The sequence below is a fragment of the Condylostylus longicornis genome, unplaced genomic scaffold (genome assembly GCF_029603195.1).
Source record: "Condylostylus longicornis isolate FDR11 unplaced genomic scaffold, ASM2960319v2 ptg000015l, whole genome shotgun sequence".
Classification (NCBI taxonomy): Eukaryota; Metazoa; Arthropoda; class Insecta; order Diptera; family Dolichopodidae; genus Condylostylus; species Condylostylus longicornis.
In genome coordinates, this window is record NW_026577984.1 from 905,358 (window position 1) to 931,962 (window position 26,605).

Here is a 26,605-nt window from a genome sequence, read left to right on the forward strand (position 1 = left end):
AATTTAATATCAATTTAATTTCTTAAATTATTAATATTGAAATTTTCAAGAGTTTCCAATCATTAATCGGTTCATTTAAAAATCTATATCCAAAAATAATAAGGGTGTTAATTGCACAATATAGTGTAATGTCAATATTATCTTACTAGCTTTTTTTTTTATTTTCTCAACAAAATCCTTGAAAACTTGCAAGCAATACATGAAAAAATGGTGAAAATTTTAGCATACTACAATACATTTGGTGTTGTAGTATGCTAAATGAAATTTTCTACAATCTAAAGTGTTCTCAAATTCACAAAAAAATTTCTGTTTAAAATTTAAGTTGCTCGCTAATAAATTGTTGTTATGTAAATTTTTCAAATAAACTTGCAGATTGAATAAAACAACATTTTAGATTTACTGACAAGCATTCTATATGTACATTTTCAGGGAAAAGAAATTTTTACAAGGCTTTATTATTAAATGAAATGGCTTAGTCCATATATTATATATACATATACAGGGAAATTATCTTTGTTTGAAGCCTTTATCTCTTTCGGAAGGGAAATTGTAAAATTAAAACTACTTAAGCAAGTAGAAATTTCGTGAAAATTCGTTAAACTCCCTCCACCTCGGAAACCGTTTGAATTTTGGTTCCCTAAGCACTGGTTATGTTACTAATTACTGATCACCCTGTTATAATACCTTCATTGATTATAAGCATTACTAGAATTCTTTTTACTAATCTATACTGAAAAATTGGTAAAAGCAATTTTTTATTTTATTTTTTTTATAATTTAAGCAACATAAAAATTTTATTACTAAAATTCTTTACAAAAAACAGCAAAAATTAAAAATTTCTCATGTACATTTTTCTTTTGGAAACAAAAAATGCTTTTTCTTCCAAAAATATCTCAAAGAAAGATCGAACTAAATTTTTAGATTTTCTATTTATTTGCTTTTATTTTTCTAATAAAATTAAAAAAAATTTAACTTTTATGAACAAATTTTTTATTTTTTTTTTAAATAAATTTTTTTCTCTTTTCAATTTATTTCATGTTAAAATTTAGAATATTATTTAAAAAAAAAATCATTTGTATAATATTCATTTTCCTTTAATTTATTATTTATCACTTTGATATTGAATAATCTATAAGACAAAAACTAAAATTTATTTATTGATAAAAATTATATTGGACTTGTACATATACATATTGGACATATATAGCAAATACTTCCTCATATACAAATCCTTTTTCCTATCATGCATGTACATATAATTGAAAAATGTAGGAGTATGTATATATAGGAAGCACGTACTTACAACTTTTGTTATACAATATTTATTATGAATAAATCATAACATTTATGTATGTATACAAAATATTTTTTGAAATTTAAGAAATTATAAGTATATACATAAATATAGTTAATATTAGTTTTAAGAAAATTGCTTCCTTTCATATTCACAAAGTATAAACCACTAGCTTCAGGTCATACAATGTAGTCATTTTTTGTTTAAATTTTTTTTTGTTATACATATGTTTGCTAAAAATGTTGAATATATAAAAACCGCAATCATAATTTTAATATTAAACTAAAAAAAGAAAATAAAAAAGAAAAATATCATATTTTTCGTCCTTTTTCCTTAATTTGGTTTGTATGTACAGCATATATATGTATATATACATGTGAATTTAGAAATAAAACATGTACATATATATACGGAAATATAATGTGTCCTTGCAATATAAATATTTATTATGTATAAACGTTAAAATCTTATACATGTATATACATTATATACATGTATGTACATTATGTTGTGCTCCAAAAATAATATTGTCATATTCTAAGAATTCAAATTTTTAAATTTTCAAACTTAAAGCCATTAAAACTTTTGATATAAATATAGAAATTAGATGCTTCTATACATAAATTTTTGGATGCAATCAGTTTATTATCCCATTAATAATTCAATTAAAATGATATTTTAATGCGGCAACTATGTCAGAAATAAACGTAAAAAATTATTTAAAAATTAAAACTGGGAACAAATAAAAATCAATTTTATTGAAATTTTACCAACAAAGTACACATACTAAGAAAGACCCCACCTTCTTATTGAACATTCTTATGAATTTTTATAAAATTAATGGCCTACTTATTAAAAGTATTCGTCAAGGATTCACGATCTTAAAAAATATTAAAACTTAATATTGTACCACTATTAAGCGTATAATGAAAATGTTCTTATATACAATGCAGGTTATTATTTTCTTATTATTTCAACCTATATAATTTTATAGCTTCACTTCTGAACTGAACATAAACGACGTATAAATTTATCACTTTAGTTTTATATACGAGCATTTTTTTTTAAACAGTTGTTAACTCTTAATGATATTTCAATTTTATCAAAATGTTATTAAATTATTTTTGTATGTGCGAGCTTTAGATGCCAATATCTATAAATTATTTCATTCATCTACTCAAAAAAAAAAAAAAATAAAAATTTTGTCCTGTTTCGAGTTAATAAAATTTCCTGTTTTTCTTTTTTTATTGACAAAAATATATATAGAGAAAAAAAGGAAACGAAAAATAATAAAAAAAAAAATATTTATTTTCTTTAATAATTTTTTATTTTCTCAAAATGGAAATAAAATCTACTACGTGATATTTAGTTTAGAAACTACAAAAATATAAAAATAAACTAAATGCAATCGAATTTCTTATACATAATACATGCATGACCATATGTATACAAGGATTATACATGCATACATACATAGCATATTATATTGTGTGTATAAACTCTATTTATGTTCAAAAATTCTTTTTGGCATTTCTTTCTCTCTTATTTTTTTTTTATCAATATTAATAACTAAAATAATAATATGGAAATTGGAAAGAAACTAAAATATTCATTTTTATATAATAAATATTTTTATAATAAAAATTTATGAAAAAGAAAAAAAATTCATCTTTCTCAATTTTTTTTTTTTTTGTTCCTTTTATAAAACGTAATTAGGATTATAATAAATTCATCGAATATACAAGAATGTATAAGAGCACACATATAAAAGAAAATAATATGAAAAATTTAAAGAAATTTAGAGAAATTTAGATTATATAGGAAAAAATGAAAAGAAGAAGGAATAAATGATAAATTCATTAAAAGTCAAAAGAGTTGTTATTTTTATATTAGAATATTTTTTTAGTAAATAGAAAAATAGAAAAAAAAATTATCCAAATCTTTTACAATCTTTCTATAGTACATTTTCAATTTCAAATTTCAAAAAAAATATAGGTAGCTACTTGTTCCACTCGTTTGCGTCTTTCATTAAAAATTTTTATATATTTTGAGACAGAAAATTTGAAATTTTGTTGCACTAACAATGTACGTGTTGGACTTATATTAACCATTGCTCTGGTATAAAGCCAATGCATAGAAAGAGCAACTCTCATTTTGCTTATGATTTTTAAAAAAATGTATAGAGTTTATACAAAAATTATAACCGTCTTTAGCATGTCTAAAGCTATAAGGCATTGCCAAATATTTCATGTTTGAAAAAAAAATTATGGCATGAAAATAATAATTTATTGTATTATCCCTTTAATTGCTGCTTTCTCTAATAATGCACAAAAATAAAAATACAAAGCACCTATTTCTTCAATAGTTATTTCTAAACTAAAAAACAATTTCAATAAAAAATTAATTGAGAAAAAACATACGAATTATACCGAAGTTGATCCGATTAAAGCAGTCGGAAAAAAATTTTAATTCGATCGGTTCTTAATTTCTTATATGCTAAAAGCAGGATCGGAACAATAAGCATTCTTTTTCTAAATTTGGTTAATTCCAAAAATTTCGGAAAATAATTTCGAATTAATCACAATTCCTAAACTATTTGTTAAAAATCAATGGGTTATTCAAAATTTTAATAAAAAAAATTAAATATTGATAATTAATGATTAATTTTCTCTTCTATGCATTGTATCTAATTACTTATACATTAAAGCATCGCAAATATATACAATGTGTATTTATAGATGTATATATACATATATAAAATTTAAAAAGTTTAATTTTTCATTTCAGCGAACAAAATTCAAAAAAGCATAAATCAAATAATTAAATTCATATGTCAGATTATACAAAACTATTTAAAATGAAAATAAATTAAATAAATAAGCATTTAAAAAAATTTAAAAAAGTAAAAAAAGACAAAAACAATTAAAATTAAAAAAAAGAATAAAAATTAAATCAAACACAATTTTCACGCCAACCAAATGTCAATATACACACAGAAACAATTTAACAAACAAAAATAAAGACCACAATAAACAGAAGTGCAACATTTTAACCACATACTTTAACTCAAGCAAAATGCACAATATTAAAAAACAAAGCAATTCCTCTATTTATGCAGAAATTCAAAAATATAATATAAAAAATATTTATTAATTGACCAGATCAACTTTAGGATAACATGTATAAAAAGAAACAACGTCTGGAACAATAATTCTGTCGCAACAAACTTTAAAAATAATAAAAATCTTCCTAACCTACATAATTCTAATTCTCTTATTCACTCATAAGCCCATATATATAAAACAATTCTCAAGCATTGCTTTTAGTGCGTCAATCGCTACCTGTCAAAGAAAACCACTTGCTATATTTTACTACATAGGGTATCGATATTTTGTATGGCTTTTACATAACACAGTTCCCTTAAAATTTACAAATCTACGCTAGCCTATGCATACTATATTAAGTTTACGTATATTGATTTTGTCAGTTTAAAATAAACTTATATGAGAGTGTGTATACAAATGAATTTAAATATAATATATGGTCTTCATAGTTATATCGCGTACAAACATACATAATACCATACTTTATATAGAAACCAATTCATATTAAGCTCATTGAATAATTAAAACAATGTTGAATTTTACTGACAATACTGAAAAACACAATTATAAATTGGCAATAAAATCAAAAGATATGGAAAAAAAAAAATTCTCTTTTTTTTTTACGTAAATTATAAAATTAACTTAATAGTTGGTATACGCAAAAACAATTATCTGAATTTATTCAATTTTAAAGGATATTCTACGATAATATTCAATATAATTTCCAATACAATTAAAAGAAAAATTTAAATAAAAAAAAAATCCTTTTTGTAACATATTTGTTTTTTTTTTTTACTTTTTACAATCCTCTTTTCTTCTTTTATTCGGAAATGTCAATAATAGCAACAGTTAATAAATGCAGCTGTGTAAAATGGACAAATTTTTTTTTGTATAATATTTGGACTTTTAACAATTTTTATAATAATTAAATACATGCTTAGTTTATAGTTCGAATATAGTATTCGGAATGGCTATTGGTAGAACTATAATTGATATATGAATTCATGACTGAAGGTAATCATGGCTAATTTAAATTAAATATGCGGTAAAATATAAAATACACCATTACCTAAACCAACTGGAAGAGTTGATTACATTTTAAATTAAATAATTTAATGTATATGACTATAATTTTAATAATTCACTTAGGAATGTAAAATTTTTAAATTTTTTAATATTTTTAACAATTTAAAAAAAATTTTTCCAACATAAATTTCCAAATAAAACTTTTTTTATTTAAATAAATCGTATTTTTCAGCTCTATATCTACTTTATATATTTTATTGTGTTAATTTGAACTATTTTCACTCACTTCAACTTATAAATTCAGACAATAAACTTCAACAAAATAATAATAAAAAATTTTAAAAAAGAATAATAATAATTTTTGTTTTGTTGACTCTTGATTACTATAAGGTATATAATTGTTATATGAATATTTTATTGGTAATAAATTTATTAAGTTATTATGAAACTACAAGAGAAATACGGTTGGTGAATATAATATCAAAGATGGTCGAGCCCCAGTTTCGTTAGTCATGCCGCAATTTTTTAATACTAAACATTTAAGATTATTAATATTATTTTATATTTCTGGCAGTCAATATACGAGTAGTAATTAGTTTTATACTAATTTTTTATCTCATAGCATATTAAGCTATATTCTAATCTTGAATATTATATTAATGCAGACCTGACCCGAGATCTCTCGGTTTTCATACATAATATTTCTTAAGTTTTTTATTTTTCTAATAAAATATCAGAGGTAAATTAAATGTAGAGTCAGCCTTAATTAAATTTACACCCGAACGTATGCTTAAACGTATAAGAATGTTGAACTTCATATTGTAAATGATCTTCAAAATTAAAAAAAAAGAAAACTTTAACAAACAATGCTAGTCACATTCAACAAATATATTTTCCTTTTTGGTATTACAAACGTAAAAATAAAATTAATACCATCTTCTAATAATAAGTTTGAAGGCAAAGTGTTTTTTAACAAGTTATGTAAAATTTTATAAGTTTTTAATAAAGAGAATAATTTACATTGAAAATAAAAGAGCGGAAAATTAAAAAAAAAAAAATTAAAAACATAAAAAAAAAACAAAACATACTTTTAAAATACTTTGGAAAAGATTCAAAAAAAAAAAAAGGAATAACTGGATCGAAAAACGACAAAGAAATAAAAGAAAAACTCAAATTAAATAAAAACCAACCAAAAATGCGGTGTAAATAAATGAAAATGCAAATAATTATTTTTCTTTTTTTTTTCCTCCAGTTAATTTCGGAACATTTCCTATATATATATATATATACTCGTATATATATATTTCGCCGTATATTTTTTAAACACTATAATGAAAGTGCAGTGTTCTCCATCTGGTGTATTTCTCGATTTAATTTTTTTATTTTCCTTCTTTTTTTAGTGGAATTTATTATAAGTTTTTTAAATGTAATTTTATGCATTCAATTCTTATTTAATTTTTATTCTTTCTTAAATAAAAAAAAATTTTATTCACGCTTCTCTTAAAAAATTGTCAGCTTTCATTGTTTATCCTTTTTCTTCTATTTTTATTTTCTTTATTTTTGTTTTTTAATAAAAAGTTTTGTTCGTTTTCTTTATTTATATTTTTTTATTGAATTAAAGATAAGAAATTTGTTGCATCCTCAATTATGTTTGAGAAACAAACAAAAAAAAAAAAAAAACAAAAAATCGCTTTAACAAACCCTAAAGATATGCAAATTTGTAAACAAAAATATTTTATAAAAATTTTAAACTTTTAATATTTTTTTTTTTCTAAAAAAAATCATTAAGAATATGAAAAAAAAAAGAAGCAAAAATTGATCAAGAAACAAGGTTATTAGCACATGCATACAAACAAATAAAATATGAAAATGGCTATGCAAAAAAAAACAAAAAAACAAACAATTTTTCAATCAAAATATTTTAAATTTGTTTTTGAAAAAATCATAAAAGAATTTGGAAAGAAATACTTTTATTTTTAAAAATAAATTTTTATTTATTTTTTTGTTACGAATGCATAAATTTGGAAAAGAAAATAAATATTCTCTCTTTTATATTTCAAAAATAACTATAAATTATTGAAATTATTGAAAAGTTTTCAAATTCATTAATAAATTTTATAATATTTTTTAATAATAGCATTTTTATGATCAAAATTTACAAAGTAATCAAATATTGGCAGCTACGTCAATATTTTTCAGACTTCAATTAGCAATAATATTCGAAAAATCGAATTCGTTTTAGTAAAGTATTTATTAATTTTAAATTATTTGAAAAATTTGAAAAATTTTTCAGAAAATTAATTTTTTGGAAAATTGAAAAAAAAAAAACGCACTTAAATTTTTAAATGACTAATAAAAATTAATTATCAAACCTATGGTAGTCATGATTTTTCCAGCACTCATGAAATTTGTTGAATATAGTTCATAATACAAAACAAAAATTAATTTTCTGCAATACTATTTAAAACATTATTTTATACTGCAAATTCTACATACATGTTCAAATTGATGTTGGTGAAATGTCATAAATTAACGATTCTCTTTATATTACTGATTTACTAAATAAAGTTTTCGAGATATAAAAAAATCTTAGTAATTTTAGCCATGTCTGCTTCGTTTATTCATATAAATTCATATTATAACTCAAAAACTAATTTCAATCGGGATACTCTGAAAATCGGGATACTATTGGTTCGGGTAGTACCAATAAATAAGGATACGCATATTGAGATTTCGCACGGTTACAAGAAAATTTATGTGATACGATCTTTATTTTTGTTAAAAATAGTTAAAATTGTATAAATGTAATATATACGTAATATACTCGTATATCACAAGGAATTCATACTTTAATAAAATAATTTTATTACACAACAAATTATACATTAGACGCACTTACATAACAAATCTTAGTCTTGGTTTACACATTCATTCATACTATTACATACTACTATAGTTCAATCACCCTGTTATTATAATATTAATAGTTCGAATATTTACCACTTAGAGGCTACTCTAATTTTTTATTTTACATTTTATTAAAATATTTGTAAAATCAAATGATTTTCAAAAAAAAAAAAAATTTATTATAGTTATTTTTTTAAAACCCCTTAAAAGTATATTCATATATAACATTTAAAAAAGAAAAATAAAAATTGAAAAAATTAATAAATTTTGAATGATATGTTAAGAGCGGGTCTAATAATAAATCAATTTGTTCTTCAAAACATAAAACAATTAATATTGATTTTTATCCTATTTTATATAATAATTTCAATATACGCGAATATATGTATGTGTTTGGGTATTTTAATTTTTGAAAAATCATAGATACAATGAGAACTTTTTTTTTTTAAATTAATATACGCAATCATTTATGCATATGTGTATGCAGATATGTATAAGCATGTATTTATAATTTTAAAATTGCTGAAAGTTGTTAAGTCATCAATTATATTAATATTTTTTTTTTGTTTAATATGAAATATTGAAAATATCATGATGCATTTGCATATTATACTCCCTATATACATTTTATGTATATGTATGTATAAATATATGCATATATTAAGCTAATCAAATTTGTTTCTAGATTATTTTTATTACAAAATTCTGTTTATTTTTAATTAAAAGTTCTAAATGTTCTCAGAATACACAAAAAAAAAAATCCATAAATGTAGATCGAGTATTCATATATGAATTTTTTTTTAATTAATAGTTTAAAAGATATTGATATTCATACACATATAAATGTATGTACATATATTGAAAAAAAAAAATGTATGTATGTAAAAGAATAAAAATATTATTAAAAAAGTTTGGACTTTTATTTTATTTTCTGGGAGGTTATGTTTTATTTTACATGAAAAATTTTATTGAATTTTTAATTCAAAATAAATTAAAATGCCTATATACATACACACACATATATGTATATGTATGGGCATAATAAAACTGATAAAATCATCGCTTCTCTATTGTCTATATAATATTTTGAATATTTTGCATATATTTTTTTTTTTGATTTTAAAGACAGATTTTTCATTAAAAAAAAAAAAATCAAATTAATAAAAATCGTAAAGTCATGAAGAAGAAATGGTAATGAATTTTATATTATTGAAGTTTTTAATTAAAAAAGTTATATAAAATTTTCTATATTAAATAAATCTATATACATGCACATATTATATATGTATGTATGTGTTGGTACACACATGTAGTCATAGTGAAAAATAATGACTGATATATGATTTTTTTTTTTAATTAAAATATATCGCATGCAATATTTTTTAGTGAAGAACTTTTTAATAAAAAAAAATTAAATAGTTTTCAATATTAATTCATGCATTCAATGAAAATATAATAAAACATAAATTTGTATAACATGTAGGTATGTATAACAAAAAAAAAAATGATATTTGTGGGATATTATAGGACATTTATAATAATAATCAAAAGAAATTTTTAAAACTTTTTACAAATACAAAGTATGTATACAGTAAGACTTTTATTACATTTTATTATTAACTCCCTCTTTTAACTTTATCCCTGTTTCAACTCCAACTCTTTCAAATTTAAAATCTTTGAGAACCAATGTTAATTACTGTATTTTGATTAGGTACTCTATCGAAAATTTTATTATTAACAAGATGATCAAAATAGTAGTTTATATTATAATATTTTTGCATTGTGATTTTCGTCCCAATTCCCAGACCCTTAAAAAATCGCAATATTGCATCTATAATTTGAGCTGCGAGAATTTTTTAAAAGAAAATTAAATTTTCACCGAAACATCTCAATCGATATCAATTGGTGACCTTACTGAATGAACTATAAATATTGAATAGTAGCTATATTTTATTATATAATATGTTTGCACATAACTTAAAAATTTTGAAAATATTATGGAATTTAATCTCATTTTTTTCAGTTACCTCAACATACGATTATAATTTTTATTTATCTAAATATTCCAGTTTTAATTAATTTTATTCGCCTCTTTTCGGTATTGTTAATTCATATTCCCGTGAGAAAAAATTATATTTTAATTTCAGTGAAAATCTTTAAAAGAATTTTATTGCAAATTGCAATGTATAGGAATTTCTATGGAAACTGTAACTATACATACATATTTTAGCAAATAATTATTTATTCATAATTAATATAAACATATGTTTGTACTTGAAAAGTAAAATATTTTATTTTAATTTGATTTTCGCATATTTACTAGTAAAAAATAATTCTAATAAACTATATTTTTTACGAAAAAAACATCATAATTTAATTTTTAAGTAAAAAAAAAAAATTTGAAATTTTTCTATTGAAATTTTATCTGATCCTGACATTAAAAACAAATGAATTATATTATTCCATATAAAATAAATACATAGAATAAAAAAGGATAATAATATTTTGGCACCATTCATTAACTCAAGTTCACTCTTAATCTAAATTATTTATTCATTTTAGAATAATAATTTATTTTTTTTCAAATAATATTTTAGTTATAGTGATATTCACTTATAAATGTGAGTTCTTTATAACACTATATACTTATTCAGTTATAAAATTTTAACCCCTTACGATGAATATGTAAATATCATAAACAAAAATTATTATATGTGCTTGAATGTCTTAATTTTACTAATTTCCATCGTTGATATATGTATGTAGGTTTATATAGTAGTTTTTTTTTTGACTATAATTAATATACAATATAAAAAACTTTGAAAACTAGAACCATGACCTTCTAATATGATTACATACAAAAGAAAACTACTAAAACTTCATGTTTCATCTTTCAGGCCAATGGAATTCATGAGGTTAATGAAAACTTATATAGCACATTAACACTAATTATAATATTATATTTAACGAGCCTTAAAGAAATTTATTTATTAATAATTTTCATAACAAAATTTTAATAGGCTTAATGACAAACACATAACATCGCGAGTATTTAAAAATATTAAATAATTAATAAGAAAATTCCATAAAAGTATCATAGGGCAAGGAAATTTTTTATTGGACAAATCTGAAAATTAAGCTCAAATTTTCGGTATTTCTCGAATTTTTCGAGAAGTGAAAAATGGCCAATTAAGAAAACATTATTTTCGTCACTGTTTCAAAAGTATGTTTCCAACTCTTCAAACGAAACAGCAAAAGAATTTATTGAACTAAAATTTATATTTTTGTCTTATTGAAATAATTTTATAAGCAACAGAATATTATACATAATTCATAAGCAATAATAAAATTTTATATTTTTGGAACATCTAGCAAAAACGGGACTCTAGTTTGCAACCAATTCAGTTTATAATTAAATTTGGCACTCCACATTCCTCTCATATTAAATATAAAATAACTCTTTCAATATTCAAATTAGAATAGGAAAAATAAAATTTTCAAAAATTGTCGATTTAAGTCCCAATACTATTCCGAATCCTAGATATTCCCATGCTAAATGTTAATATTCAAGGAAGCATTTTATTTTCTGCTAAAGGGTTAAAATTATAATCAAATCTAATATTTTGTAATCAATTCAATTATTATATGTATAAATTTTAAATTAAAAATTTGAAATTATTGAAAAAACAAAAATATGAATATAAAAAGAGTAAACAAATTATACATTGCATAATTTATATTATCTATATATATATATGCATGTGTAGTTGTATAATTAAAATTCATTTATTATTAAATACAAGTATTTTAATTAATTTATGCAAATAAACTCAAAATAATTAATTGAAATAAAGTTTTCTAAATTTTCTAAAATTTAAATTGGTATACCTATATATATATAGTGCTATTTTTTTTTCAATTTATTGCACATATATATATATATACATATTTTGAACAAAAACAAATATACCTATACATATAAACAACTATTTTATATAAAAATCTAATTATATGTATAAAATTATAAAATTGAAATAAAATTAAGTTTTTATTATACAAAAATAATCATAAAAAAATCTATTTCAAAACATAATTACGTATATTATTATACAATAATAATAATAATAATAACAAAAATTAAATAATATATAGAAGGAGACCTAATTAGCATAATCGCGACTCTTTGAAATAATTATACAGACATATATGAATATACCATAGATATATAAAAAATAATATATAAGTGATTTATTAGTGATTATTTCTGGTAAATTTAATTACTAATAAATTGAAAAATGAACACTTATAGGACATAAAATAAGTATATACACGTATATATGTTTAAATCACGTAATTAAAAATTCTTTCACTATATTAATTTGTTATACATATTATTATATTGTAAGTCAAGAGTTTTTAAATAACGAAAAGTGCATTAGCAAGTAGTACTTAAGTTTTGATTTATTTTACATAATTTATTTCATTCAATTAATTTTTTATTCTATTAATTATCCTAGATATTTATAACGCCAAATACACTCTACAAATTTAATACTTTAAAATAGATGTTAAGAATTGTTATTGGATTTCATAGTGTCATAACTGCACAATATTACAATTTTTCATGATGAATGAAACAATTGATAGATATAAATTTGAAAAAATTGCATACTTTTAGGTTGCATATTGAGATAATGTGTAAATTTATGGGATAAATTATGTTAAGTGTTGTGAATAAGAATTTTTTGTTATAATATTTAAATTTTCATATAAATGTTCAATGGTTGTTGAGGGTCCTAAGAGCCTATGAGTAAGAAACCTATAAAAAATATATTTTTAAATTAAGTTGTCAGAATTTTTTTTAAAAAGAATGTTAATTTCTGTCTGCTTATTTAGCTGGTTATTCAACAGCACTGTGTAAATCAAATAAACTTGATCCAATCTGAGGGGATTTAATTATGAAAAAAATTTTAACTAACGGATAAGATTTAAGTTAAAATTACACTACTAATTTGAATAATTTAATTTATTGTTGAAAAATTATTAACCAATTGTGATTCAGTACAGGCGTTTCTTAAGTTATAAATTATAACACACACGTACTTAAAAAAAACCAAATTTAACTCTTATGAAGCACATGTAGTTTTATAGAAAAAAAATTCAGAATAATTCCAATCTTATCTTTTATTTTTTTATAAAACACATACAAATTTAAAATTTATTTAATTCAAGTTCATTTCAATAAAATGATTTTATATTTTTCTTTTTCTTTTCTATTTTATTTTTAATTTCAAACCAAAAGCAGGAAATGTTTTCATGCTGCTTACTATTATTTGGATGATCCACCAAATCATCCAACAATACCTCAAGTTGATTGGGAAGTTGCAATTGAAGTTGGCGGTGAAATACGTGCTGCTGTACCAGTTAATGAATTTACAAAACATGTTGCATCTTTACATGCTGATGGTGATATTGGATTTAGTCGAGAATATGAAGCAATACAAAATGAATCAATTGTTGAAGATTTACCCTGTGAACATTCACAACATCCAGAAAATAAAAGAAAAAATCGTTACCTCAATATAATTGCATGTAAGTATATAAAAAAATTTATTTTAAAAAATTTTTTTAAATTCAGTTTTGTGCTTAAATTGAAGTTAGATTTCTCATTATTCGAGATTTCATATCATAAATCATAAACCATAATATTATAATAAAATCATATTAATAAAATGAATTCAAAATTAAAATTAATTAATATTAATTCTAAATTTGAGGAAAGGTGAGAATGATTAATCGAACATTTACACAATGAATGAGAAAATTTCTCAACAATGCTAAAAATTTTTACCAAATAGTTCTTAAATTATAAATAATTCACATATTCTGTTATACTCTTTAAAATCATATATAGTAAAATTGAGTAAACATCTTCTTTTATCCCTTAATACATAAACATCTCTTAATATCTTTTCTTTTGGTCTTCTTATAACTTCTTGAGCGTGAAATATCCATGAATTACTAAAAACTTCGAATCATACTGTTAACAATTCTTAATAATTTCGATGCAGAAGCAAGGACTCTGACGCATATAATATATCCGTACACATTACCTTTTAAATCTCATTATTATCTTACTAACACTAATCTAGTTAAACCTCAATGAATTAATAAACACTAATGAATTATAATAGTCCAAATATCATAAAAAAAAACAAAAACGAAATTATAGATTCTCAAACAAAAAAAATTTAAAATCCGTTTCGGTTTCGTGATATAAAATCATTTTTTCCAAATATATCTCCGAATCTATGTGAACCGGCTATGGTAGGAAATAATATTACAAAATCCCATTTAAAATTTTATGCAATTTTTTGCAAAAAATTAAGTTACCACAATTGAATAAACGACAAAAATTCTGCCTATTTTTCTTTTTTTTTCATTTGAAAAGCTATTGGCGATGAATTTTTCATTTATTTTTCTTTTTAACCAATTCTCGCAAACAATTCAAAGGATATTTTACTTTTTATTTTATATACATATACATGTATACATATGTAGATTCCGTTTTTTCCTAAATTTTCAAAGTACCCAATATTTAATGTATGTATATATAGCTATATATTCCATGAATATAAAAATAAATATCGGAACTTTTAAAAGAGAAACAAAACAAGAATATAGGAAAGAATTGTTTATAATTTTAAAATGAATGGAAAAATGATAGTTATTACCACAAAGCAATTTTCACAAATTTCTATTATACCCATTATATACATAAACATATACACTCATATATACTCATATTAGCATATACGGTATATATTCATATAAATTCACAATCTGAACGCGAGTGGTTTAAATTTGGTTTAAAAAAAAAAGAAAAATTTTTTTTCTTTTAAAATTGAAATAGAATTTTTCCTTGCAATTTTATTATACGCAAATATTTCAATATATATGTATGTGTATATTTACTGCTTCAATGATCTTAACTTTGGTTTCTTTCTTATCATTATATAGCAAAAAATATTTCATACCGCAAGAACAGAAGAATTTTCCATTATAGTATGAGTGTTATACATAATAGAAGGATGCAAAAATTTCTAAAATATTATTTAAAAAAATAAAAGAAAAATCGCATGCTATAGGCGTATAAATAAAAGAAAAGGCGAAAATGAGGATAAAATTATATTGCATTGTTATTATAGAACTTTCATTGTATAAATATATATATATTCATACATACATTTATAGTGATATAACTTTATTTTTATGATTGTTATTAATGGTTCAAATCCAATAGAGTGTAAATTTCTCTTCTCTAACCACCATTCCCTTCAAAAACATAATTTTTCTTTTAAATTTTAATTCAATTCTCTATATCTTTTATGGAATATAAAAAGCAATTCATTCATTTAATTTGGTTGGGTATTATAAATTAAAATTTTTGATCTTATATACGAAATTTCTTTTATTTTAATTTACATAATATAATTAACTTAGCTATAATAAGCACTGTTTCGATTGGGTAATTATAAAGGAGATCAAAATGGAAGCCCAATTTAAAATTCACATAATTATTTTAAAACATAGTTTAATAAATTTTGTACCTCATTTCATTTTAAGAAATTTACGATATTAACCTTACCAGGAGAATATCTGTGCATGTATTTTTGAAATTTCAATATAAGATAATGACTATTTGTATAAAATATAGAAAAATTGCCGAAAATTAATGAGAAATATTAAACACGAAGGGATTAACACAATAATATGAAACATTTTGAATTTTAAACTAGTTGTATATATCGATGAAATTAAATTTGCAGTTAAACTTCATCCCAGCTAAAATAATTACGAAGAAAATTAAATTACTAAAATATTTCATATTATATAAGAATATGCGAAATTAGTTTCGAAAAAATCAAAACATTTAAGTGTAAGTTTCTTTCAATAATATTATCAACAATGACATTCAAACAAAATTGCCTAAATCTGCGTCGAGTAATGTAAATGTATAGTATCGAATAAAACATTAATCTTAATTAAATTCGATATAAGACCCCAAAATTTTTAATACGTCAATTCTGTTTTTTATAAATTCTTTTATGAAAATTAGATATAAAGTTCGATTTAAGTCATTTTGCTTATAGTCATAAATTTTCGGTCCCGAAAACCACTTTAATCGAGAAATATCTGTAAGTATTTTAATAATTTTACTTTTAACTTGCCTTAAAACTTCTGGTATCAGCTATTATTACTTTTTTAAACTTGCAATTTGAGTACGGAGAGTTTAAACATTGTAAAACATGCTTAGCATTAAGCAAATTAAGATAGCTTAATTATTGCCTTATTGCAGCAATTATAAACGTAAGTATAGGCATATGAAAAATGCTCTCTAAAGAATAAGAACTATAAACATAATGGGAAATTTGATATCTTTTAACATAAGATTACTTATATCTTATGGTTGTGCTGAATAATTAAAAAAATTATATTTATTTTTATTCTCTTTCCATTTTTCTTCTTCAATTTTTTATTTATTTTCCCATTCACAATGGATTGTTTATAAGTACTCGTAAATTGTAAATCCATTTTTATTGTTAAATGATTCGATTTTGAATTGAAAAATGGTTTTAATTTATGCATAAATGCAAATACAACTACATTATACGAAATACATTCATGCATTCTTATACTTTTATATATATATATGAATTTTTATATATGCCGAGCGCGTCCACTTATAAATTGAGGTCAAAGTTTTTTTTTTCCTGTTTTTACTTGCAAAAAAAAAAAACAAGAATACACAGACTGAGGTTGGAAATATTTACATAGGCAAATAAAATTTTCATATTTTTATACACCCAATAAAAATGAATTGAGAAAATTCTTTTGTTCCGCGACTATATATTCAACTAATATTGCATATAAGAAATTTCCTTTTCAATTGTTTTTCTGTATATACATACATATATATATATGTATGAATATTATATATATATATATATATATATATATATATATATTAAGTATATTTGAAATCCTGGAATTGCTTCGTTTTCTTTCAATCAAATAATAAATATTTAATCGATACGCGCGTACACATATTTTTAATTTTTATATGAATATTATTCGTATATGTAGATACATGTAGATACACACATAAAGAATATATAAAATTGAATACAAAAGCCAATGTTATTTTTAAGAACAAAAGGACTTTAATAAATCAAAAATTTAAAATAGACTTATAAAGGAAAAGAAAAAAAAAAAACGGAAAAGTTATTAGAGGTAGAGTAAAATAAATATTGAAAATTTATACCTATAAGCGTCTATGAAGAATCATGTGATACTGCACCTTTTGGTGTTATAGTTCTTTTTTCAATAGTAAAACAAGGTATCAAGATCCAAAGATTAAGTTGAAATTTAAAGTTTCCCTTTGGGGAAAAATTAAAGGATATTAAATTTATGTTCTCGTGACATGTTATAAAAAATACTTACCTATAGATATGTAATGAAATTGTATGAATAAACCAGCATCTTAGGTATATGTTGAGCCCAATTCAATGTTAGCAATTACTGGGTAGTATCCAGTAAAGAAACTCGCAATAAATTCTTACATAGTCTTAAGAAGAACTACATGATTTCTAAGATTTTTAAACATACTTGAAGATAAGCCACATTAATTTTCTCTATATTCAATTCATTGTTAAAGTATTTTAAGAATGATTACCGATCTTGTATTTAAGATTTAATTGTATAAAAATTTTATAAAAATTTATACAATTATTAATGGAAAAATATTTTTACTCCCAAAATTTTTTTTTAATTTCATAAATAGAGTGTGAATTCGAAAACGGCTTAAGAAAATTTTCAAATTACAATTATAAAACCAAATTAAAATTTTTATTTAAAAAAAAAAAGAGAAATGCTTTTCTAAAGCAAAATTATGAATTAAAACTGAAATAAAATTTTTTTTTTCTGTAACAGCAAATGTAAATTCAATGAAATGGAAAATAAATTCAAAATGAATATAAAGAAATGTCAAATACAGTTAAATACGCCTACAAGTATGCTATAAACATTTTTCACTAAAGGGTAAAGAAAAATTATTTTTAGCAGTTTAATTCTGTTATACATTCACAATATTATGTATTAAAATTCTCTCATACTTTTTTATAAAGCATTTTACAAAATAATTTTAAAAAACAAGAATTGACAATTTTCCGGGTATTTTCCTAATATAATTTTCAAAAAGAAAACAAAACTTTTTATTTTAACAAATATATATTTGGTGCGCAACATACACGCTTCCCATAAAAAAGCGTGTTTCTTTTATACATCCTACATATGAAGTTCAACAGGTTTCGAGATATGAGAAACTTGGTTGGCTAGTTAAACACCTCTGTAACAGAAGAGAGGCATCATTGTTGTAAAACATTTTCAGTATTTTATTTCCTTACCAAACCATTACAAGCAAAAAAGATGATAGTAAATTAAAGGTTATATATTTCCCAGGAATGCGAGTTGTGCTAAAATTAGAGAAAGCTGCTATGAAAAATAAATTTTTTTTTTCGATTTTAAATAAATTTTCAAAATATTAAAATTGTAATCAAAATACCATTTTTAACTTTGTGAATATTCAATATTTAATATTTAATATTTAATTATTTATTATTAATATACATATAATATTAATTGAAATTCTTAAAATATTAATTATATAAAAAATTAGTCGCATTTATAAAAGAACAACAATATGTATGTATATTTACTTTTATGTATTATTTGAAAAGAATTTAATAAATCCAACCTAATAATAATTTTATAAACATGTTTTCAAACAAACAGCAAAAACCTTCTATTATAGTAAGATATAAGATCACAAATACCTAGTTATGTTATCATTTATATTCTGATGAAAATCACAACAAGAGCATTCCATGCCTTTTTCCATGATAAACATATCAGATGAAAAATTTTTTCCTATTTAACTTCCAAATACCTATGTACATATATTGCTTTTTTTTTATTGCAAATTTAAATTTTTTTAAATTGGTATATATACATATATATATATATATATATATGTATAATGTAAGAATTTTCAAAATACTGGATTTGTTTTTATAATACACATTTTCTATTTTAATAATGACACAAAAAATAATGTAAAATGGGGAAAAAACAAAAAAAAAACATGAAATATAAATTCACAATGAAGGAACATCATATTCTCAATATATATATATACTTTAATAATTATGTGTACACTAAATAAAAGCACTTTATAATAACAATAACATAGAATGAGAATGAAAAACACCTTCCATTACAGAATGAGATTTTTAAATCCATTAAATTGATGTCCTTCACATTATATTTACATGTAAAATTAATATATAAGTATACAGGTATAATATAACATTAAAAAATTTTCACATAAACACGATCTACATTAAAAATAAAAAACAAACACGAAAAAAAAAACATAAAAATTGAATATCTTTTTTCGTAAAATTTTTTTTTAAATAGAACTTACGATACCTACCATTTTAATCGAAAATAGGTTAAAAATATTTGTATTGATTTTATCATTCATTCAGAAAGAAACGATACTGTGTAATATATTTGAATATATATACATTGTAACAGTGTAGAAAGACTTCATACGCAGAAAACACTAGATATTTATGATCGTTTTTTAGTAATACCCAATACAATATATAGATACTAAAAGTGTTTTCGTGGATTGTTCAAAAATTTCAAAAAGAAAAAAAACTTTCACCAAACAAAATTCTATATAATATAGATTATTCAGGATTCAGGAACATTTAATATTTTCAATTAAATTTTTATGAAATAATTGACCAAGATTCATTGACAATTCTATCACAAAAAAAAAATACACACTTTGTAATATCATGCAAAATTCTACTCTTAACAAAATAATTTCAATGTAACTCAATATTTTTTTTTTTTTTGTTATTTCTTTAAAGATGATCATAGCCGTGTTCATTTACATCCGATGCCAGGACAAAAGAAAAATTTAGATTATATTAATGCAAATTTTATTGATGGCTATCAAAAATCTAGAGCATTTGTTGGTACACAGGGTCCATTACCAGATACATTTGATTGCTTTTGGCGTATGATATGGGAACAACGTGTCGCAATTATTGTTATGATTACAAATTTAGTTGAAAGAGGACGTCGTAAATGTGATATGTATTGGCCAAAAGATGGTACTGAAACTTATGGTGTTATACAAGTAAAATTAGTTGAAGAAGAAGTTATGGCTACTTATACTGTAAGAACATTACAAATTAAGCATTTAAAGGTAAAATCATTTGAATTATGTACTTATTTAAAATTTTTTTTTTTTTATAAATGAATTCGATAATTCGATTTTTTGAAAATTTCTGATAATAATAAAAATATTCCTTTTTTTTTTTAATTTTTTTTTTCCTATTCATATAGTTAAAGAAAAAGAAGCAAATAAATAGTGAAAAAATTGTTTATCAATATCATTATACAAATTGGCCTGACCATGGAACACCGGATCATCCTTTACCAGTATTAAATTTTGTTAAAAAATCATCAAGTGCTAATCCACCAGATGCTGGACCAATTGTTGTTCATTGCAGGTAACTGTAAATCATTATCAACTTTTTTTAATTTTATATTGTTAACGTTTAATTAATTTAAGCCATTCTGGTAGAATTTTATAACTGATTAATGTTTTCTTATACATAACTTTGCAATTGATTGAATTCCAAGAGTCCCACTAAGAGCCTCCTATAGTTTAGAAGATTCTTGAACAATTTGGATTATATAATACAACTGATTTCATTAATATATAAAATATATAAGTTTCCAGACTTAATTTCCTTCTTTTTTTAAAAAAAGTGATCGGCATAAAACATAGCACCGCTCCATTTCCAAATTTAAGTAATTACATTGAAAATGGGGTCTTGATTCATAATAAATATTGTAATATTACTTAGAATGCATATAAAATCAAATGCAAATTTAATCCTTTTACTCATATTGAAAATGTCTTTTTTTTTTTAAAAAAATCGAGTTGGATGTTCGATACATTTAAATATATAAAAACATCTATTTGATATTTAAATATTTCGCATATCTACTATAATAATTGATGTATTAACATTTCGAATTTTGAAAAATAATTTATTATCTCAATAACTTTTAAGAGATTAAAATAATGTAGCGTAGAAAATTTAAGAGATAACAGTAATCATTCTACATCAGCACACAAAATTGAAAACTTCTTGATTTTCCGTAATTTAAAAAATATATTATATTTTGTGAAAAATTATCTTAAATTTTCTTATTGTTGATTTTCAGTATATGTTTCAAATAAAGTAGTTGGATTTAGCTGGTTTAATAGTTGTGAAAACCCTAAATTGTGTAAATATTTTTCAAATTCCTGATTGTGAATCGGTAATTAACTAAACGATTATTGAATTATTGGAATTCCATTGACAATATAGGCATCCGAAGACTTATTTCTTTTTGGAATTTAATAAATTTACTGAAATTCATATTTAAAATTCAAGAATTAATTCGAAGTAGATATTTTAAATTTTGAGCAAAATGTTGCTTCTAAAGCATACGCATAACTGTGTATAAAATCCTTAATATCAATTAATTAAGTTTTCAATATAAAATTAAAATTTAAGAAAAGTTATTTTTGGAGTAAAATGTTATATTTTTGTAGGTCATTTTGACTTTTAAAGTTTATTTCAAAAAATTTATACATTCTCTCGAGAAAATTTCATTAACTAAAGAAATATTTCTTCTGCTTTTCTTGAATTGAAGTAATTCAATTCCAGAATTTAATTTATAACTATTATTTTATTAGTGTCAGGAGTAAAATTTAAAAATTTGAAATCTTCATTTTGCGTACTCTAAAATATTTTCTATTATTTTCCATACTTCCATTGCCTTTTTACTTATATCTTTATGTACACACTACACATACAAATTTAAAGGAAGTATACACAGAATTTTAATTTATTTCCCTTTTTTTTTTCTCTTTCTTTCTTTTTGCTTTTAGTGCTGGTGTTGGTCGTACTGGCACATATATAGTATTAGATGCAATGTTAAAACAAATGGCTGCAAAAGGTGTTATTAATGTATTTGGTTTCTTACGTCATATAAGAAATCAAAGAAATTTCTTAGTTCAAACAGAAGAACAATATATATTTATACATGATGCATTAGTTGAAGCGATTGCAAGTCAAGAAACAAATTTGCGACGTGATCAAATTGATGAACTTAAAAATAATACAACATTCTTGGAAAATCAATATAAAAATATAATACAATTTCAAACAAAAGATATTCATATTGCATCAGCAATGAAACAAGTTAATTCAATTAAAAATCGTGGTGCTATATTCCCAATTGAAGGTAGTCGAGTACATTTAACCCCAAAACCAGGAGAAGATGGTAGCGATTATATAAATGCATCATGGTTACAAGGATTTAGACGTTTAAGAGATTTTATTGTAACACAACATCCAATGTCACATACTGTTAAAGATTTTTGGCAAATGGTATGGGATCATAATGCTCAAACAATTGTACTATTGTCATCACTAGATGAAATTGTAAGTAATTTTAATAAAATAAAATATGTGCTTTGCCTATTACATTGTTTACATTACATACTGTAATTCACTTAAATTATACAAACTAAATTATGTTTAATTTTTTTTAATTTAGACATTTGCACAATTTTGGCCTGATGAAACGCAACCCATTGAAAGCGATTATTATCGTGTTAAATTTTTAAGTAAAACAAATAAAAATGACTACGTTAGTCGTGATTTTGTTATACAATCAATACAGGATGATTATGAATTAAATGTTAAAATGTTACATTGTCCTAGTTGGCCAGATATGACGAATCCAAATAGTATTTATGATTTTATTGTTGATGTACATGATCGTACCAGTGATTATCGTAATGGACCAATTGTTGTTGTTGATAGGTAATATTTTACAGTCAAAATTAAATTATATTTATAACGTAAAATATTATAATTTTTTAATATCAATTATAAAAATTTAACAAAAAATATTTTATTTTATATAATTTTAGATATGGTGGAGCTCAGGCATGTACATTTTGTGCAATAACATCATTATCAATGGAAATGGAATATGATCGTACAGCAAATATATATACATATGCCAAATTATATCATAATAAACGTCCTGGTGTATGGACATCAAGTGAAGATATATGCCTTATATATAATATATTATCATATTTACCATCAAATTTACAATTATTAAAACGTACAGCAATTCGTACAGAATTTGAAGAAGTTACTACAGCAACACCGGATTTATACAGTAAAATCTGTAGTAATGGTAATATTAGTAGCACATTAAATTCAAATCAGTTAACTAATATTAATATAAATGCTACTATTAATAATTCTGTTGGTGCTGGTACTGATGCTAATGAACAAACAACAATATTAAACAATGGTTCAACAATAATTGGAACTGGTGATATTACAACAACCCCATCTGATGGCATCATAATGATACCACCAATACAAACTGTACCCTTGGATGTTGTTATATCGGCTGGTGGTGTTAATATTGGTAATTCAATTGGTTTACATCATAATCATCATAATCAACAACCACTTCAACATCCATTAAATCAAATTGATAATGATATAACATCTGTAGCTGTTACAGATGCTCAAAAATTAGATGTTGTAGGTTAAAATAAATAAATATATTATATATAAATTTAGGTGTATATGTAAAACGATGACATTAAAAGTATTTAATAATACAAAAAAACAACAAAAACACAAATTCATATATAGTACATATACCTATATATACACATAAAATATACACAAATGAAAAACCAGTAAAGTAATACAATATGAAATTATATTTAAAAATAGAAATTAAAGAATCCTTTTTTTACAATTAAATATTTTATAAGAATATTGTGTGAATAAGTTCAGAATTTTGTCTTGATTTTATATATAAGTATAGTTATATAATTTTCTATATTATAAAATAATTATTAGAAAAACGGCAATTTTTTTTTTTTTGCGTATACAATAATAGAATCCTTTATATTTCAATTTTGATATAAAAATATAAAAAAAAAACATCAGAAAATTACAAGGCTTTGTGAAAATTGTTTTTATTTTGATTTCCAATATAAGAATTCAATTGTGTTACAAAAACAAAATATAAATTTAATTATTTTCCAATTTAAGTTTATATTTTATTTTAATTTATTTAAAAATAAAAAGATTCCTTTAAATTTAATTATTATATAAATATAATTTTAAAATTTCTAGTCAAATTAGGTTTTAATAAAGATTTAAGCAAAGCTTTACGATATTGGCTTATCCAAGAATTAATTCTTCAAGTTAATTCAGAATTTGAATTTATTATTCATAACCTTAAATAATTTCAAATAGACAGGATGATTTGCGATATTCTATTTATTTATGAAATAATTTAAACTAAAATTTATTTGGTTTGTTATTAACAATTGCATTTTTCATATTCAAAAAATTCATAATTCTATGTTAAATTTAACAATATGATATATAAATGTTGAACATCAGTTTGAAATGTACTAAATGTTTACAATATAAATATTTTTGATTTTTATAGTTTATATTTTCAGCCATATATACAGTTTTTGACTTGTTACATCTTGTATTGAAGTGCAGTCTACTATATACAATCTTAAATTATTTAAAATTTTCTTATATTTTAGGTTTTCTATCAAATTCCTCTATAATATTTTAGGTTTAAAAGAATACACAATGTATTCATAAGTCAGGATTGAATTTAAATGAAGCTTATATTTTTGCTTAAAAATTTAATATTATATGAAAATGGGAATCTCATAATGGTATGTAAGTTTATATTGTGGAAAATTTTAGGGTGGTCCAGTCAAAAAATATACGCTTTTGTAGGAAAAAAGAGCAAAGTTACTAGAAAATAAAATTTTACAATATTATTTTAAATGAATATTATTGCTTTAATATGTTTAATTGTATAACATTGAAGTTGTATGCTTTTATGACAAATTACATCTCTTACAAAATATGATTTAATATTAAAAACAATTTTTAAAAACTTTTTATATTTTGTTTTTTAAATTTTTTACTATAATTTTTGTTATTATGTAAGTTCAATTTATAAATTCACTTTATTAATATTAATTATTCTCGAAATTACATACATACATAGTAATTAAAATTCTAATGATGTTTTTACAGTGAATTTTAGAATTTTCTTGTACAAATCGCTTTCAGAATTGTAAACCATTTATTAAATATTAAATTTATATTTAAATCGAATAGATTTTAAATGCATATTTTCGATATGCATCCAAATCTATATTTATAATATATATTTGAATGGTATAACTTTATTACATAAGCAATTTAATTTTAAATTCTTCATTTTCTTGAAATCGATATTTAAATTTGTTTTCTTTTTAAAAATTATGTGAATCAATATTTTCATATACTCATTGAGATATTTAAAAATTTTTACAATTAAGATTACCTTACGGATTAACTTATTGAATTAAGTAGATTACCTACTTTTTTTTTTTATAAAATTATACCAATTTATTAATTTTTGTACCTATATTTATAAAGTTGAAAAATATTCACTACGGCAATTTCACACAAAAGCTAAGAATTATATTTTCAATTCTAGAGGAGCTTTACGCTCATTTGAGAAATAAATATATGACATAAATAACAATTTCCTAAATTCTTAAAATTTACAATTTTTTTTTTATAAATTTATATAGAATTTTGTAACAATTATACAATAATCCATTAGTTCACAATTTTTTTAAAAACAAAAAACTACACAAATTTATCTAATTATAATTTGAAATATTTTATATTAATATCAATTTATATTTATATATTTACAGTTGATATACAATTCAAAAGTTTAATTTTAATTCACAATTAAATTAATTTAAAATTTTGATAATTTAATTTAAAACTCAAATTTAATAATAAAACAATTTTTTTTTATAATTTAAACTCAATCAAAAATCATCCTGATTCAAACAGAAAATATAATTATTATTCACAAACATCGCATCTAAATTGAAATATAAAAAATAAAAGTAAACAAAATATTAAGTAAGTTAATAATTACACTTTATAATTATATTTAAATTAATCTTTTATAAATTAATTTTAATTAATTATTA

The 26,605-nt window shown here is 21.6% G+C and overlaps 1 protein-coding gene across 3 annotated transcripts in view; it reads left to right on the forward strand.

The window, feature by feature from the left end:
- The window catches only part of LOC129605853 (tyrosine-protein phosphatase 99A), a 128,823-nt gene extending 104,548 nt beyond the window's left edge, over nt 1–24,275 (forward strand). For 2 of the 3 annotated variants that reach the window (XM_055515829.1, XM_055515830.1), the window contains 6 exons: nt 13,634–13,923; nt 20,334–20,674; nt 20,815–20,981; nt 22,418–22,973; nt 23,089–23,357; nt 23,468–24,275. In XM_055515829.1, coding sequence (XP_055371804.1) covers nt 13,634–13,923; nt 20,334–20,674; nt 20,815–20,981; nt 22,418–22,973; nt 23,089–23,357; nt 23,468–24,110 — 2,266 coding nt within the window. In that variant the 3' untranslated portion in view covers nt 24,111–24,275. The remainder of the gene's footprint in view (nt 1–13,633; nt 13,924–20,333; nt 20,675–20,814; nt 20,982–22,417; nt 22,974–23,088; nt 23,358–23,467) is intronic. The other variant, XM_055515831.1, reaches the window with a different exon arrangement.
- Nucleotides 24,276–26,605: the final 2,330 nt, after the last annotated feature.